Source organism: Pan troglodytes, chromosome 13, assembly GCF_028858775.2.
Source record: "Pan troglodytes isolate AG18354 chromosome 13, NHGRI_mPanTro3-v2.0_pri, whole genome shotgun sequence".
In the NCBI taxonomy this organism is placed as follows: domain Eukaryota; kingdom Metazoa; phylum Chordata; class Mammalia; order Primates; family Hominidae; genus Pan; species Pan troglodytes.
Window position 1 is genome coordinate 49,998,806 of NC_072411.2, and position 19,256 is coordinate 50,018,061.

A 19,256-nucleotide genomic window follows, 5' to 3' on the forward strand; every position below is an offset into this window, starting at 1 on the left:
ACCATATGCATGCATATGCCCCCAAACTGAGAATCAGCCCAGCAAACCCACCCCTTGCAAAGCTGTACAACTGCCACCACAAACGACTCTCAGCCTAGGCTACTGAGACACTTGTAAATGACACTAGTGTGGATTACAGCTGAAAAAACTACACAAAGACCACACTACTGTATCCAACTAGAACCAAGGCCAATGAACCACATCAAACTGACACCTCGAGACACATTCACACAAATCAGTACTTCCTTACGAGATCAATTCTGTAAGATTGGAACAGACAATTTTACTTTTCTACCTGAGGCATATCAATCAACATAGGGACACATTAAACATAAAAAAGCAAGAAAACATGACACTTCCAAAGGAAAACAATAATTCCTCTAGTAACAGACAAGAATCATAAAGAAATACAGAAAATGCCAGAAGAATTTAAAATAATAATCTTGACAACACTCAGTGAAATTCAAAAGAATACAGATAGAAAATTGAACAAAATCAGAAAAACAACTTGTGATTCGAATAAGAAATTAACAGAGATACCATCAAAAAACAAACAGAAATCCTACAGCTGAAGAAGTTAATGAATGAAATAGAAAATACAACTGAGACCTTCAATAACAGACTACATCAAGCGTAAGCATTTCTTAAATTGAAGACAAATTGTTTGAAATAACATAGGCAGACAAGAAAAAAAATAGAATGAAGAAAGTCTGCAGGATTTATAAGACTTCAATAAGTGAACAAATATTTGTATTATTGTACTTTCAGGAGGAGAAAAGAAGGAAAAGGTGAGAAAAACATATTTAATAAAACCATAGTTGAAAACTTCCCAGTTCTTGAGAGAGGAATGGACATCCAAAGGAAGCTCAAAACTCCAAACAGACTCAACACAAACAGAAGGTCTTCTCTGAGGCATATTATAGTCAAATTGTTAAAAGTCACAGACAAATAATTAAAGCAGCAAAAGTAAAGTGTCAAGTCACTATAAGGGAATCCCTATTAGACTAACAGTAGATTTCTTCTTCTTTATAGCAGATTTCTTTTTTTTAATTAAAAATTTTAAACTATCATTTTTTAAAATGATATTTTAATACATCTTTCATCCTTCTTGTTTACATTTTAGCTGATTGTCAGAATATACAACAGCAGATTTCTTAAGAGAAACCTGACAGGACAGAGGGGAATGGGATGATACAATCAAAGCTCAGAATGAAAGAACTGTCAGCTAAGAATATAATACCCAGCAGCTTCAGAAATAAAGGAGAAATAAAATCTTTCACAGACAAGCAAAAACTAAAGCAATCCGTCATCACTAGACCAGACCTACAAGAAATGTTCAAGGGAGTCTAACATCCACAAATGCAAAGATGATGACCACCATCATGAAAACAGGGGAAACTATAAAACTCACTGGTAGTGCGGATACATAAAGGAGAAAGAGAAAGGATCAAGCCTTATCACTACAGAGAAGCACCCAACTGGAAAAATAAATGAGAGGAAGTAAGAAACAAAGGATATATGAAACAACCAGAAAACAATCACTAAAATGACAGGGTAAGTCCTCACTTATCAATAATAATCTTGAATATAAACCAATTAAGTTTCCCATTTAAAAAATACAGAACAGATAAAAAAAAAAAATTATATGCTGCTACAAGAAACTCACCTCACCTGTATAGACACACAGACTTAAAGGTATGAAAAAGATATCCTACGAAAATGGAAAATAAAAGTGATAAGAAAGTTGTAAAAACAAAGAACATTATATAATAATAAAAGGATCAATTCAACAACAGAATATAACAGTTGTACATATAAACGTACCCAACACTGAAACACTCAGATGTATAAAGTAAGTATTATTAGATCTAAAGAGAGATAAATTGCAATAAAATAATAGGAACTTCAATACCCTATTCTCAGCATTGGACAGATAATTTAGACAGAAAATCAGCAAAGAGAGATTGAATTTGAACTTCACCATAGACCAAATGGACCTAAAATACATCTATAGAACATTTCACCCAACAACTGCAGAATGTACATTCTTCTCATCAGCACACAGAAGATTCTCCAAGACTGACCTCATGTTAGGACACAACAGAAGTCTTAAAACATTTTTTTAAAAAAAGCAAAATCCTATCAAGTATCTGATCTGGCCACAATGGAATAAAACTAGATATCGATAATAAAAAGAACTGGCTAGGTGTGGTGGCTCACACCTGTAACCCCAACACTTTGAGAGGCCAAGGTGGGAGGATCCCTTGAGCCCAGGAGTTTGAGACCAGCCTGGGCAAAATAGGGAGACCTGGTCTATATTTTTTTTAAAAAGTAATAATAATGACAGGAACATTAAAAACTATACAAAAATATGGAAATTAGACAACATGCCCCTAAACAATGGGCAAAAGAAATTAAGAATATTACAGATTCCTAGAAACAAAAGAAAATAGAAACACAACTTACTAAAACTTAAGGAACACAGCAAAAGCAGAATTAAGAGGCAAGTTTATATCAATATATGCCTACACCAAAAAACTAGAAAAATTTCAAATAATCTAACAATGCAATCCAAAAAATTAGAAAAATTTTAAATTAAAAAAATCTAACAATGTATTCCAAAGAGCTAGAAAAGAACAAACCAAACCCCAAATTAGTCAAAGGAAATAAATATCAGAGAAGGAATAAACAAAATTGAGACTAAAACAATACTACAAAAAATCACTGAAACAAAAGTTGCTTAGCTAGACTAAGAAAGACCAAAATAAATAAATGAGAAAAGAAAAAGGAGACATCAAACTGAATATCACAGAAATAAAAAGGATCATTAGGGACTACTATGAAGAACTATACATCAATAAATTACAAAACCTAAAGGAAATGGTTAAGTTCCTGGACACATACAACCTTTCAATATTGAAGCAAGAAGAAACAGAAAACCTGGAGAGACCAATAACAAATAATGAGGTAGAATCAGGAATAAAAAGTCTTCCAACAAAGGAAAATCCGGTACTGGATGGCTTCGCTGCTGAATTCTACTAAACCCTTAAGGAATTAATGCCAATTCTTCTAAAACTATTCCAAAAAATTCGAGCAGAGAAAATTCTTCCTAATTCGTTCTATGAGGCCAGCATAACCCTGACATCAAAACTAGACAAGGACAAAACAGCAACAAAAACTACAGGTCAATATCTCTGATGAATATAGATGCAAAAGTCTTCAATAAAGTATTAGTAAGCTGAATGCAAAAAGATCATTCGCCATGATCAAGTGGGATTTATCCCAGGGATGCAAGGATGGTTTAATATACGCAAATCAATAAACATCATACACCACATCAATAGAATGGAGGCCAGAAACTATATCATCTCAATGGATGCAGAAAAAAACACGTGATAAAATTCAACATCCCTTCATGATAGAAACTGTCAAAAAGGTATAGAAAAAAAACACCACAACACAGTAAAGGCCATATATGACAAACCCAAAACCAACATCACACCGAATGGGGAAAAACTAAAAGTTTCTCCTGTAAGAACTGGAACAATACAAGGATATTCACTCTCTCCATTCTTATTCAATATAGTACTAGATGTTCAAGCCAAAGCAATGGGAAAGGAAGAAGTCAATTCATTCCTTTTTGCAGATGACATAATCTTATATATAGAAAAACCTAAAGACTCTACCAAAACACTCTTAGAATTTCAGTAAAGTTGAAGGCTACAAAATCAATATACAATAACCAGTACTGTTTGTATATACTAACAACAAACTACCCGGAAAAAAAAAATCAAGAAGGCAATCCCATTTATAAGAGCTACCAAAAAAACGTAATTACTGAGGAATAAATTCAATTAAGGAGGTGAAAGGTACAGTTTTGTACAAGGAAAACTACAAAGCACTGAAGAAAGAAATTGAGGAGGATACACACAAATGAAAAGACACCCATACTCACATGATAGAAAGAATGAATACTGTTAAAATTACTATATTACCAGAAGCAATCTACAGTTTCAATGATATTCCTATCATAACACCAATGATATTCTTCACAGAGATAGAAAAAAAATCCTAAAATTCATATGAAACAACAAAAGATGCCAAATCGCTAAAGCAATCTTGAGCACAAGGAATAAGGCTGGAGTCAACATACTGCCTTACTTCAAATATACTACAAAGCTGTAGTAACCAAAACAGCATGGTACTGGCATAAAAACAGACATGTAGACCAATAGAACAGAATAGAGAACCCAGAAATTAATCTGCTTATCAACAGCCAACTGATTTTTACAAAGGCCAAGAACACTCACTCATTAGGGAAAGGGCAATTTCTTCAATAAATGGTGCTGAGAAAACTGGATATGCAGAAGAATTAAACTAGATTCCCATCTCTCATCCTGTACAAAAATCATTTCATAATAGATCAAAGACCTCAATGTTAGGACCTGAAACTATAAAACTACTAGAAGAAAACATAGGGGTAATACTTCAGGACACTAGTCTAGGAAAATATCTTATGAATAAAAACTGCAAATCACAGACAACATAAAAAAATAGACAAATCTGCTAACATCAAACTCAAAAGCTTCTGCATAGCAAGGGAAACAATCAACAGCATGAAAAGACAATCTACAGAATAAATGAAAATATCTGCAAAGTATTCATCTCATAGGGATTCATATCCAGATTACACAAGGAACTCCAGTATCTCAAAAGCAAAAAACCAATTTGCTTAAAAAACAGGCAAATTATCTGAACAGACATTTCTGAAAGGACATACACATAGCCAACGAATACATGAAGAAATGCTTAACGTCATCAATCATCAGGGAAATGCAAATAGAAACCACAGTGAGGTATCATCTCATTCCAGTTAGGATGTCTATTTTCAGAAAAACAAAAAATAATAAATGCTGGTGAAGATGCAAAAAAAAAGGAACTTTTATACACCATTGGTGGGAATGTAAACTAGCCAATATTGAAAACAGTACAAAGGTTCCCCAAAAACCACTACAAATAGAACTACCATATGGTCCAGCAATCACACTACTGAGAATTTATATAAAGGAACAGAAATCATTACATCAGAGAGACATCTGCACCCCGTATTTATTGTTGTACTATTCACAATAGCCATGATATGGATCAACCTAGTTGTCCAACAACAGATGAATGGATAAAGAATATGTGTATATACACACAATGGAATACTGTTCAGCCATTAAAAAAAGAAATGAAATTCTGTCATTCACAGCAACATAGATGGAACTGGAAGAAGTTATATTAAATGAAATAAGCCAGGAAAAGAAAGTTAAACACCATGCGTTTTCACTCATCTATGGAAGCCAAGAAAAGTAAATCTTACAGAAGTCAAAAGTAGAAGAGAGGATAGGGTAGGAAGGGTAGGAGGAAAGGAGGGATAGTGAGAGATTCAATAATGAACACAAAATTACAGCAAGATAGGAGGAGTAAGTTACAGTGTTGTACTATCATTTTTCTGTAACTATAGGATGACTATAATTAACAATAATATTTTCCAATAGCTAGAAGGATACTGGATGTTCCCCACATAAATAAATGATAAATGTTTGAGATGATTGATATGCTAATTATTCTGATTTGATCACTATACACTATATGCATCAAAACATCACTATATATCCCATGAAAGTGTATAATTATTATGAGTCAATTTAAAAATAAAGTATAAAAAGGTTAATTACTACTTAAAATGTCTATTTTATGAAATAAATGTTTTGAGCTATTTAAGCCAGACTTAGACAAGAAGAAAAGATTCTTAGAAAACTGAAATGCAATATCAGATTAGAAGAAGCAAATGACAGCACTGGCAGTAAAGAAAATCACATTGGCCATATGACAGAATGCTGAGAGAGGGGGAAAAAACATGAAAAAGATGGTAGACATGGAAAAATGAAAACAAAGATTTAAAAACTGAATATTCTAATATTGGATATTCATTTTTTCTAATCATAAGAAAAAAATGAAAGAATATTCAAAAATAAAAGAATATTATTCTTTAGTGAACAATACCCTCTAAATTTATACTAAATCAGTATGCAGAGTATTAGTGAATTTTATGATTAACTGTTAGACATAGTCTATGAATAACTAACGCAATAAAAGAAGAAAAGGAATAGAAGTATGGAGATAGGGAAGGAATAATTAAAACTGTCTTTGTTGATAGATAACATAACTGTCTAAGTAAAAAAATCTCAAAGAACTGACAAAAAAACTAATGGAATTGAGAAGCAATTATAGCAAGGTTGCAGAATACAAGCAAATATAGAAAAGCCAAGTGTTTAGCTATCTACTAGCAATGAAGACTTAGAAAAGGAAATTAAAAACACAGTACTATTCGCACTAGCACCAAAAAAATGAAAAATTAGGTATAAATCTAACGAAACATGTATAAGATCTTTATTAAGAAAACTACAAAAACTGACAAAAGTCTTAAATAAATAGATACTCCAAGAACGGGAAGACTAAATATAGTTAAGATGTCCATTCTTCCTATTGTGATGTATAAATTTAACTCAAAATCTAGCAATTCACAAAGATTCCCAGAATTTTCTGGATATGTACAAAGTGATTCTAAAGTTAATAAGAAAAGGCAAAGTATGCAGACAGCCAACACAATACTGCAGAAGAACAAGGTCAGAAGACTTACAGTACTTACCTTAAAGACTCACTAAAAATCTACAGTAATCAAAACAATGTGATATTGGCAAAAGAACAGACAAAGCAAGGGAATAGAAAGAGAACCTAAAAATAGACCCACATAAACATAGTCAACTGATCTTTGACAAAGAAGCAAAGGCAATTCAATGGATAAAAGATAATCTTTCTCCAATTGGGCATTCATTTGCAAAAAAAAAAAAAAGAAAAAAAAACGAATCTAAACACAGATCTTACATCTTTCACAAAAATAAACTCAAAATGAATCACAGACCTATGTATAAAATGCAAAACTATAAAGCTTGTAGACGATACATAGGAAAAAATCTAGATGACCTTCGGTTTGGTGATGAAGCTTCAGATACAATACCAAAATCATAATACATGATAGAAAAAACTGACAAATTAGATTATTAAGATCAAAGACTTCAGTTGGGCACAGTGGCTCATGTCTGTAATCCCAGCACTTTGGAAAGCTAAGGCAGGATTGCTTGAGCTCAGGAGTTCAGGACCAGCCTGGGAAACATGGGGAGACCTCGTCTCTACACAAAATTAAAAAAAAAAAATTAGCCAGGTGTGATGGTGCATGCTTGCAGTCCCATGTACTCAGGAGGCTGAGGTGGGAGGACTGCTTGAGCACAAGAGGCCAAGGCTACAGTGAGCTGTGATCATGCCACTGCACTCCGGCCTGGGTGAAAGAGCAAGACCCTATCCTTGTAAGTAAGTAAGTAAGTAAAATAAATAAATAAAAACTACTCTACCAAAGATACAGTTAATAGTATGAAAAGACATGGCAACATCCCATCTCAAAAATAAATAAATAAACGAAATCTTCTGTTCTGCCAAAGACAATGTTATTATTAATAGTATGAAAAGAATAATATTCTTTTAATATTATGAAATAATATTAATAGTATGAAAAGAAAAGCCACAGACTGTAAGAAAATACTTGCAAAACAAAACTGAAAATCAGAAATATAAAGGACTCCTAAAACCTATCAATAAGAAAACAAATAACCCAAATTAAAAATGGGCATAAGACACCTCACCAAACATATACAGATGAAAAAGAAGTGTATGAAAAGATGCTCAACAGCATATGTCATTAGAGAATTACAAGTACAAACAATGAGACACCAATATATACCTATTAGAATGGTTAAAATAAAAAGTTTCTTAAATTTAAAAATTTAAAAATTTGAAATTTAAAAACATTTCGCATAGCTCTCTTGTGAAAACTACCCAAAATAACAGTGAATTCAAATGCAAAGAAAAACCATAATAAAAAACTCAAGAATGAAGAAATAGTGATTATAGAAGCTGAGTATGAGGACTAAAACAAATTAAACATAGATTTGAAACTAAAAAATTACTGTAAATATAATTATATATAAATGTGAAAATTTGTGAAATATTGAAAGAAATTACCTAGATCTAAATTCTCAATTTATACTAAACAATACTTCAGATGTGATAACAGTAAAATCCTAACGTACTCATCTTAATAATGTAATTTCAATATACATTGCTTAAATGTTAAAAAAAATTTTGCTTCTCATCCATTTTTTTAAAGTACATTGGTCAAAAATTGAAATTTATTGTATATAATACATGAGAACAGATTTTACACAGACTACTTAGCATTGAAATTAATTACTTTCAAAAGTTAACACCCATAATTTGTCTCCTATATTGCATAAAGGATATCAAAGAAAAGAGTAAAGGGAAATAAGTAAGAATATCTTTTTGAGGTAACTAAGCAAATATGATAAAGAGCAAAAGGAGACAAGAATGATATAAGATGTGAGCATGCACTGAAAAACTGTGTAAGTTAGGGTTAAACAAATAGTAATGATGTAGGAAAAATAAAAAGAATGCATGATATGATAGTTCCCTAACCTATAACAAAGGGAAAAACCCTACCTTGCAGTGTTGATGTAAAGAATAAATGAGAGAACACAATAAAAAGACACATAGTACATGCTCAATAAATGCTATTTTCTTTTTCCACTGCAAATCTCTACTTCTTTAAGGACAAAAGACCATGTTGGAACAAACATCAATTGACAATTTTTCACTAGGAGGACAAATAAGGGGGAAAAAGGTCTGCTACACTCAAATATACCACCCTAAGTTTATAAAGTTTTACATGTCTTCTGTGATTAAAAAAGAAAAAAACAAAAAAGTAAAACATTACAAAATAATGAAAAGTATTTTCAGTATTACATAAAATAAGATTTATATATGAATTTATTTATTCTTATATAAAATAAGAATCATCACATGCCAACAAACACCAGAAATCAACAGCTTTTACCATAGTTTTTCCTGATCCTCGGGGTCCGATAATAAGGACAGAGTTACTCTCTCCATGGAGAGCAGTTCTTTTCAGCAGCTCACTTAAGTGTCTAAAATGATATAAATAGGACAAAATTTTAAAAATGAAGCTGGAATACTTTGTTATGTTGTAGTTTTTAAAAGGCATATTTGAATATGCACAGAAATTTCCTCTCTTCTCTCCCTCTGGGTACTTGGCCTAGCTTCTGAATGGTCCTAAATAGAAAAATACAAAAGAAATAGTAGGGCAGTATTGATTCTCTGAAATCTTCAGGTGAAAACGTAGTCAGATTGGAATATATTGATTTATACGATCGTAGGGGACAAGGGACAATAGTGGCAACTCTCGGGACCCTTGGATTCAAATCTCTTTTCCTACTAATACTCTGGACTTTTACTCCATAGCTGGCTGCTGGGTATTAAGGGCAAGATGGCTAGAATTCTCTCCACAGTATCAGATAACAGAAGCAAAACAAAATTGAAAGTTAAAGTGCTATCGCATTATGGAAATATTTGTATCTGCTCCTGCTTCATGCTATGTGGTGTTTCTATTCACAAAGCAAAATTTTTTATTTCTATAAGTGTTTGTTAGCTTTATTTAATATCAAATTTGTACAATAATTTTTGCAAAACCTGGAAGGCATCTGTAAGTAGGTCCATAACAGTCAAGAGGACAGCTAGACTTACTTGTATTGTACTTGCACTCCAAATAGGTTACTATGTGGACTCTGACGACAAAATCTTTCACGTAAAATTCTTTGTACCTGATGAAAATAAAGTGAATAAATATAAATAAAAATATTACACATGATATAAAAAATTAATAAGAAAGCACATTTACAATAGTCAGAATTAGGTATTAATGAATCAATTCAACCCTCCCTAAATTCTTATCCTCTAGAGTTCTGGCACCATTTTCATACGTTAAAAAATTAATGGATTTCTTATCTATCTCAAGTCCCATAGGAAGAATGAGAATTTAGTTGTGAAGGTTTCAACAAGAGGGAGAATCACTGACTTTAGCTATATTAGCAACTTAAGGGCCATTGTAATGCATGTGAACGAGTTAAGAAAAAAATTCTTGTAAGCAGCTATATTTTGAGTTCATCTTAGAACAAAGGCCTTAGACTTAGTCATGAAAAATTATGTCAGATAATCGACCATACTCTTTAAAAAGATGGACCATTAAAGTCGTTCCTTTTTTGGATCTGCAGCTAATACAGAGGTCTTTCAAGGGCAACAACCTGAGGGTGCTATCTCAGATTTGGCCCCATGAACTGGAATAAAAAGGCTCCAAGAATATTTGCTTCTCCTAGACTGACAGCATGGAACTAATCCTTCATGTACCAAAGAAGTAAATCTGAGTTCTTGTTCCATGTACAGAGGCAAAGCAAAGAAAATGATTCATTAGGGACAAAACAATACATACTTGTTCATTATCGAGGAAGTTAAAGAGTAAGGACATTGGCTCCAGAAGAGTCTATTATATGAATTTTAAAAGGTTAAGTCTGTTCTAAATTTTAATTTCTTTATCTATAAAATAGGGACAATAACATCTTATGGCAGGCCTGTTTTAAAGATTAAAAAAGGGGGCTGGCCGCTGTGGCTCACGTCTGTAATCCCAACACTTTGGGAGGTCGAGATGGGCGGATCGCTTGAGGTTAGGAGTTCAAGACCAGCCTGGCCAACATGGTTGAAATCCCTTCTCTAATAAAAATTCAAAAATTATCCAGACATGGTGGTGGACACCTGTAATACCAGCTACTTGGGAGGCTGAGGCAGGAGAATTGCTTGAACCCAGGAGGCAGAGGTTGCAGTAAGCCAAGACTGCACCACCGCACTCCAGCTGGGGCAACAGAGCAAGACTTGGTCTCAAAAAAAAAAAAGGTTTAAAAAAGGCAATTATTTGTAACACAAATAGGCTTTGTACAGGTAATAGCTAATATCTGTAAAAATACATAAAAGAACATATATATGCCTCAACTAATCATAATGTGTATTCCTCTACCTAGATGAGATCAAAAGAAAAAACTCAATCCTTTCCTTAAAAACAAAACAAAACAAAACAAAAACCCAGAAAACCTCATTAAAATATCTTAGAGGCAGTAACGGGGTATAAAATATAAGCTAGATAAAGCTACAGTGACTAGTCAGAAGGTTCACAAATCCCAAAGTGATCTGGCATAGAAGTTAAATAGGTATACACATGTATTGATATTAAGTCAGCTGTACATGGAGGATTCGTGCACTTTACATACAAAGGTATGTAAAGCATATTTCAGTTAAAAATTTTTTTAGAAATAGAGTTAAACTACTTCCTTCAAAAAGAAAGCCAAGTCGTATAAAAGAATACCCGTAACACTTAATTTTTATTTAAAAACTACATGGAGTTCAGGTCAAGCTAGATAAATACAAATGCCAGGGTAGAAATACCATGCTCATTTCCCTACTAATCTATAAGCTTCTTAAGGAAGAGACATACAGATAGATGCTCAGCACTTGGAATACAATATACACTTCTTATAACATTCATTATAAAAACACTCAACAGATGAGGAAACGTAACGGAACTTCCTCAACTTAATAAAGGGCATCTACAAAAAAATCCTACAGTTAACATCATATATAACAGTGAAAGACTGAATGCTGCTGTTTCTCTAAGATGAAAACATAGACAAGAATGTCCATTCTTCCCAATCCTATTCAACATTTTAAAGAAAGTTCAAGCCAGGGCAATTAGGCAAGAAAAGGGGAAAAAAAAAAGGCATCTAGATTGGAAAGAAAAAAGTAAAAGCTAGAATTCTGACTACCCAGACTTAATAAGGATAAAATTAAATTACAGTATAAAACACTAATATTAAAAAAATATATGAACGACAAAAAGGGCAGAGAACAATCATAACAACAAAATCTGTTGGTCCACATTTAATTTTGACAGAGTTTGGAAAATTTTGCTTCCAGATGATTGTTCTTATGACCTTGTGCTGGCATCTCCTTAAGGTCTCGTACTGATATCTCCTTAAGGTTAGAAAGAGTGATTCTTCCTAAATGCTAAAGGGAAAATTCAGGTTAAGAAGATAACTATTTCTCTGAACAGCTTTACAGGGTAAAATATCTTGAGATTAATGAAAATACATACTAACCTGTGAAAGGCACTCTGTGTGAATTAAGCTGTTACTCTTTGATTTACGACTGCTCATTTCAACAAATTCAAATCCTTTAAAAAAATTGGCATAAATATTATAAATGTAGTGACTTAAAGAGATTACTTAAGAATTTACTGTTCTAGAATTAAAATAAATACAAGTTTTTAAAAGTAAAAAATGCTCAAACCCTAAGACCTTCAAAATCTTCGATGGCTTCATTTTGTCCAAGTACAGGCTGATTCAACACTCTCATACCACACTTTAGGCACACTTTGTTTTACTGTGCTTTGCAGATGGTGCATTTTTTTTAAAAAGTAAACTGAAGGTTTGTAGCAACTCTGTGTCCAACAAGTCGATAGGCACCATTTTTCAAACACCATGTCCCCATTTTGTGTGTCAGCATTTTTTAGCAATAAGGTATTTTCAAATTAAGGTATGTACATTTTTTAGACATGCTACTACTGCACACTTAGTAGACTAGTATACTGTAAATATAAATTTTATATGCACTGAGAAAAGTTTTGGGTGATTCACTTTATTGTGATATTTGCTTCACTGCAATGGTCTGGAACTGAACCTACAATACCTCCAGGCCTGTATGTGGTTCTTACAGCTACTCCTCCCTTTCGATTAAATCTTCTATTCACCTTCCCTTTCTTCCTTTTTCTTTTTTTAACTTACATGCTTCCTTTATGATTCTCCCACCCATCCATCCCACAGGATCATCCCTTATAGAAAACCTTCCCTTTCTTGCTCCACTCACCAACAATACACAAATAATCATTACAGACTAGGTTAAATGCCTCTTCCTTAAACACTCATAAGTGCCTGTATTTTGCTTTATTATTGAATTATTTTAAACAAAATTGTCTGTTTAATTGCTAGTGTTTCCAAATTGAGATTTTTTATATTCCAAGCATTGTAGCATAATGCCCAAAACAAAGCTGGCAATGAATAACTAGAATGAAAAAAAAATTAATGAAAAAATTATATTTTTTTGTAAAATTCTCCTCAAGTGTACCATACTCATAGACAAATGACTAAAAGACCTTTGACTAAAAGACCTAATTTTCTTAGCACTGATTTCCTATAGGAGTAAATTTTAACAGATAGACAGTAACAGCTTAAGCAGTGCTTACTTAGGTATCAGGAACTGTTACAAATGCTTTGCATTTATCAACTCATCTAATCCTCAAAACTATCATGTGGAATAACTACTATTATAATCCTCTTTTAAGGTTAGAAGACAGAGATAGGCTAAGTATGTTGACCAAAACCAAACAGTATATAAATGGAAGAGCCAGGATTTGGATCCAACCAAGTTAACCACTTTTTAAAAAAAGTGTATTCTGGTCTCATCTCATCTCCAGAAGGAACACAGCTTTGCTAACACCCTGAATTTAGCTCAGTGAAAGACATTTTGGAACTTTTTTACTGCCAGAACTCATAAAACTCAAAAAAAGCTGACTTATCATCAAATCACCAATGATTAACATTATAATAATGCGAGAATGATAGCAGCAAGATGAAATAGGAGGCCCTTCAGCTTGTGTCCCCAAATAGCAATAATAATTTCACAGCCACCCACGGACAAAACGGTCTTTGTGTTAGCCTTGAGATTCAGGCAGGTGTCTGTGAAACCCCAGTGGGGCCCAAGACCTGGAAAAGTCAATTGGAGGGCAGATCTTCATTCACGTGACAGATTCCCCAACTGTGGTCCAGGCTTCAGACTTGGAAAGGGCCCTGTCCTCCTGATAGGACCTTGTTACCAGGGGCTGTAGCAGGATATGAACCCTATCTGGTCCCTTGGCGGACTGGACTTTTTCTAGGACCTCGGTCTGTACAGCGGATGAAGATATGCAGAGAAAAGACCTGTTACCAGGTGTGTGGATGGTTTGGCTTTCTCTGGGAACCTGGGAGGGCTCCTACTGGATCACTGAGTAGATTCCTTAACAGGCAGTACTGCCCTAGTCCACAGCTGAGTGGGGCTGGAACTAAGCTACAGGGTTGCTTCAGGGCCTACAGTCAAGCCTTAGGTCTTCAGGCCTAAGGTGTCACAAACCTGCATGTCTCCCTTCAGGTCCTTAGGTTAGCGGGCCTGCTGTACTGAGAGGGGCTGGAGCCACTTTTCAGGGGTGTTTCAGGGACTGATGAGGGACCTAGGTCAGGTGGCCTGTTTGCAGGGCTATGGACAGCCCCATCTCCCTCCAGGATGCTGGGTAGGCAGAACTGCTCTCTGACCACAGCTGAGAGGGGCTTATGCCAAGATTCAGGGTTGTTTCAGGACCTGCTGTGGGACTGAAATCTGCCTGCCTGTCCTGAGGACACAGAAGGATGTATCTCCTGACTACAGGAGGATTTCTGTGCAGGATTTCTGTAAGACTGTGGCTGAGTGGAGCTGGATCCCCGATTCAGAGCTTTTTCAGCATATGCTATGGGACAGAGATTGGCAAGTCTGTACTGATGGCACAGACAGGTGAGTCTCCTAGCAGTTCCTTGTGCAGGCAGGGTTGCTCTCAGGCTGCAACCAACAGTGGCAGGAGCTGAGCTTCAGGGCTGTTTCAGTATCTAATGCAGGACCAAGTTCAGAAAGCTTGACCCAGGGATTCAGACAGTTTTGTCTTCTTGTGGGTCTTGAACTGATCTCAGACCACAGCCAAGTTAAAGTGTCTTATCAGGGTCCGCAGTTGGGACTGAGGACGGTGGACTTATTTTCAGAGGTACCAGTGTGCATGAATTTTCCCAGGCCTCTTGGTGAACAGTTTCGGTAGCAGGCCAATATCCTTGATGAATATAGGTGCAAAAATCCTCAACAAATACTGGCAAATCTAATTCAACAGTACATTAGATCAATTACCATGATCAAGTGGGATTTATCTTTGGAATGCAAAGACGGTTCAACATATGTAAATCTATAAATGTGATATAATGCATTAACAGAATGAAGGACAAAAATCACATGACTGACTCAACAGATACAGAAAAAGCTTCTAACAGAATTCAATATTCCTTCAGGATTAAAAACTGTCAATATATTAGGTATAAAAGGAATATACTTCAACACAATAAAGGCCATATATAACAAACTCACAGCTAACATCACACCCCAAAGGTAAAAAGTTGGAAGCTTTCCCTCTAAGATCAAGAACATGACAAGAATGCCCACTTTGGCCATTTATATTCAATATAGTACTGCAAGTCCTAGCCAGAGGAATTAGGTAAGAAAAAATAAATAAAAGGCATCCAAATCAAGAAAGAGAAAGTTAAATGGTCTGTTTGCAGATAACATAACTTTATATAGAGAAAATCCTTAAGACTCTACCAAAAAACTGTTAGTACTAATACATACAGTAAAGTGGCAGGATACAAAATCAACATAAAAAATCAATAAGATTTCTCCACACTAATAACTATTTGATAAAATTAAAAACCAGTCCTAATTACAATAGCATCAAAAACAAATTAGAAAGAAATGTAACAAAAGAGGGGAAAGGTCTGTCATTGAAAACTATACAATATTGATGAAAGAAAGTGAAGACACAAATAAATGGAAATATACTCCATGTTCATGGACTGAAAGAATCAATGTTATTAAAATGTCCCTACTACTGGAAGTGAAGGTTCAAAGTAATCCATATCAAAATTCTAATGACATTTTTCATAGAAATAGAAAAAAATCCTAAAATTCATATGGACCCACAGAGACATTTAATAGCTAAGACAATCATGAGCTAAAGAACAATGCTGGAGGTATCAGACTACCTGATTTCAATACCTAGTGCAAAACTAAGATAATTCAAAACAACATGGTTCTGGCATAAAAACAAACATACAGACCCCAGAATACAGAGTCGAGAAATAAATCCATACTTTTACAGTTGACTTATGTTCAACAAAAGTGCCAAGAACACACAACGGAGAAAGGACAGTCTCTTCAAGAAATGGTGTTAGGAAAACTGGATATCCACAGGCAGAAGAATGAAATTGAACCCTTATTGCACACCATATACAAAGATCAACTAAAAATGGATTAAAGACAAACATAAGACCTGAAACACAGGGGAAGAAAACACAGGGGGAAAGCTTTTTGACACTGGACTCGGCAAAGATTTTTTTGGGATATGACTCCAAAAGCACAAGCAAGAATAATGAAAAGACATAAAACTAAAAAGCTTCAATCAACAGAGTGAAGAGACAATCTTCAGAATAAGTGAAAATATTTGCAAATCTTACATCTGCTAACAGGTTAAAATCCAAAATATGTAGTCGCTCCTCATCAGCAGATTCAACCAACTTAAGAGAAAATTTAGAGGGGAAAAATGCAACAATAAAAATTAATATAAATTTAAAAAACAATACATTATAATAGCTATTTACAAAGCACTTACATTGTATTAGAAATTATAAGTAATCTAGTGATGATTTAAAGAATATGGGATATGTATAGGTTATATGCTAATACCATGCCAATTTATAGAAAGGACTTGAGCATCTACAGATTTTGGTATCTCAGGGGAGTCCTGGAACCAGTTTCATGTGGATACAGAGGGATGACTGTGTAAGGAACTAAAAAAAACAAAAACAAAAACAACAACAACAAAAACTTAATAGCAAGGAAACAACCCAATTTAAAAAATGGTCAAAAAGATTTCTCATAGGACATAAAAATGTCAAATAGGTATTTGAGAAAATTCTCAGTGTTACTAATTTTCAGGGATTTTCAGGGAAGTACAAACAAAAACACAATGAGATAACATTTCACACCTGCTAGGAAGGCTATTGTCAAAAAAAGGCAAAAGATGATGAGTGTTGTTGAGGATTATGAAAAAAGGAAACTCTTGTACACTGTTGGTAAAAATGTAAATTAGTATAATCATTATGGAAAACAATATGGAGGTTCTTGAAAAAATTAGAAGTCAAATTACATAACCGGTAATCCCACTCCTGAATATCCATCAATATATACAAAGGAAACGAAATCAATATGTCAAAGATATATCCTCACTCCCATATACACTCCAGCATCATTCACAGCCAAAATACGGAATCAACCTAAGTGTCCATCAATGGATGAAAAGATAAAGAAGATGTGGTATATATACACAATAGAACACTAACTCAGCCTTAAACAAAAAAGAAATCCTGTCATTTGCAGCAACATAGATGCATTTGGGAGATATTCTGTTAGCTGAAATAAGCCAGGCACAGAAAGACAAACACCACATAATCTAATTTATACAGTAGTCTCTCCTTATCCATGGGAGATGAATTCCAAGGCGCCCCTCGCATGTCTGAAATCATGGATAGTACCCAACTCTCTCTATATACTATGTTCTTTTAATCTGATAACCTAGATGGCTACTGAGTGATTATGGGACACATGCAATACACAGCATGGATATGCTGGACAAAGAAATTATGTATGTCCCAGGCAAGATAGAGCAGGACACTGCAAGATTTCATCACATTACTCAGAGTGGCATGCAATTTAAAACTCATGAATTATTTATTTCTGGAGTTTTCCATTTAATATTTTGGAACTTCAGCTGACCAAAAGTAGCTGAAACAATGGAAAGTGAAACCGAGGATAAGGGAGGGACTTGGTGGAACCTCTAACAGGAGAACTCATAGAATGAAAGCAGATTTTAAATTTTCTTACTACAAAAAAATGGTATGTGAGGTAACAGATATATTAATAGGCTTAATTTTGTCATTCCACAATGTATACCTATATTAAAACATTATGGTATATTATGCTGTATACCATAAATGGATAAGATTTTTATTCATCAATTAGAAAAAAAAACATATAAAATATACATCAAAAAGCAACTAAGTGGCAGAGCCAGGATTTGAACGATTTGAACCCAAATAAGTTGTACTCTTATGCAATTGTTACGTATTTAGCAAACTTTTTTAAAAAAAGAAGTACAAACACATTTCAATAACCTGAAGGAAGATCAGCCAATATATTTTACATTCACATTTATTAATTTCATATAGTGACAATTAGAAAGCAAACCATGGTAATGCTGTTTTCTTCTCTAGAAATGTTAACAGGTCCTTAGCTGAGCCAGGCCTTGACAGACAGACAGCAAGCAAATCTGTGTCCTCCTTAATGTGTAAGCCAGGTAGCTAAGGCCTCAGCCACCAAAAGTCCTCTGGCTCCAGGCTTCCTAATTGAAAATTAAATAACAGAGTACTCAATTATTGTCTTGACCCTTAAGCATCTTCTTTCTTAGAAGAAAAGTGGTCTTCTCAGCTGTCTTAGGATACCTTCTAGCAGTCTTTTATGTCTAAAGTTTTATCTTATTCTATTTTTTATTTTTCCTAATCAGTGTTATGAGAGGGAAAAACCCTTTTAGCTAATAAAATATCCTCAACTCTGGTTTATGATGCTCTTGACTATCAGCCAAAATCTAAAATCACAAAGAACTATGTAATAATTGTCTCCTAGATTATAAGACTAATTAAAATGTAAAAAGGAGAAAGGGCTTTTGCAGTATGTTTTATTTTGTAGAACTACATTAGCTATCTTACAGTATTGTTAGAATTAAAAGATATTTTTTACCCACTTCATGAATTAAGAAAGAATTACTCAAAAAAGCTAAATAAATGTCCACAGTTCCAAGGCAGGTATCTAATCTGCCCCTTTGCATCATATATAAATCAGGTAAGCTATTAAGATAATTCATTTTTTCTTCATTTGGGGCCAGCATTCATAAAAGAAACAACAAACATGCCACTATGGTATCTACCTTATAACCTACATAAATTTTGACTGTAAATAAAGTTTTAGTCCAAAGGTTATTTTGACATCTTGCCCCTTCATGTAATGGTCAAATATCTACTATATAATAAAGAATATTTCAAAGACAATTCTAATAGTACAGATGAGACAAGCTTCAGACTGGGAGAAAATACCTGCAAACCACATATCTGACAAAAGATCTGTATCTAAAGAACCCTCAACACTCAATAATAAAAAAGGAATCCCATTAGAAAATAGGCAAAATACATAAGTAGACATTTCACCAAAGATATGCAGGTGGCAAATAAGCATATGCAAAGATGTTT

At 34.0% G+C, this 19,256-nt stretch overlaps 1 protein-coding gene across 10 annotated transcripts in view; it reads right to left on the minus strand.

Annotated features, from left to right (window-relative positions):
* The window catches only part of ORC4 (origin recognition complex subunit 4), an 87,145-nt gene that overhangs the window by 28,400 nt on the left and 39,489 nt on the right, over positions 1-19,256 (minus strand). For 5 of the 10 annotated variants that reach the window (XM_054679026.2, XM_001159493.8, XM_001159285.7 and 2 more), the window contains 3 exons: positions 12,177-12,250; positions 9,721-9,797; positions 9,014-9,104 (listed from right to left, as the gene is read on the minus strand). In XM_054679026.2, the coding sequence (XP_054535001.1) occupies positions 9,014-9,104; positions 9,721-9,797; positions 12,177-12,233 (225 nt within the window). In that variant the 5' untranslated portion in view covers positions 12,234-12,250. Of the gene's footprint in view, positions 1-9,013; positions 9,105-9,720; positions 9,798-12,176; positions 12,251-18,201; positions 18,356-19,256 lie in introns of those variants that run through there. The other 5 variants (XM_054679025.2, XM_001159230.6, XM_063790493.1 and 2 more) reach the window with 2 other exon arrangements.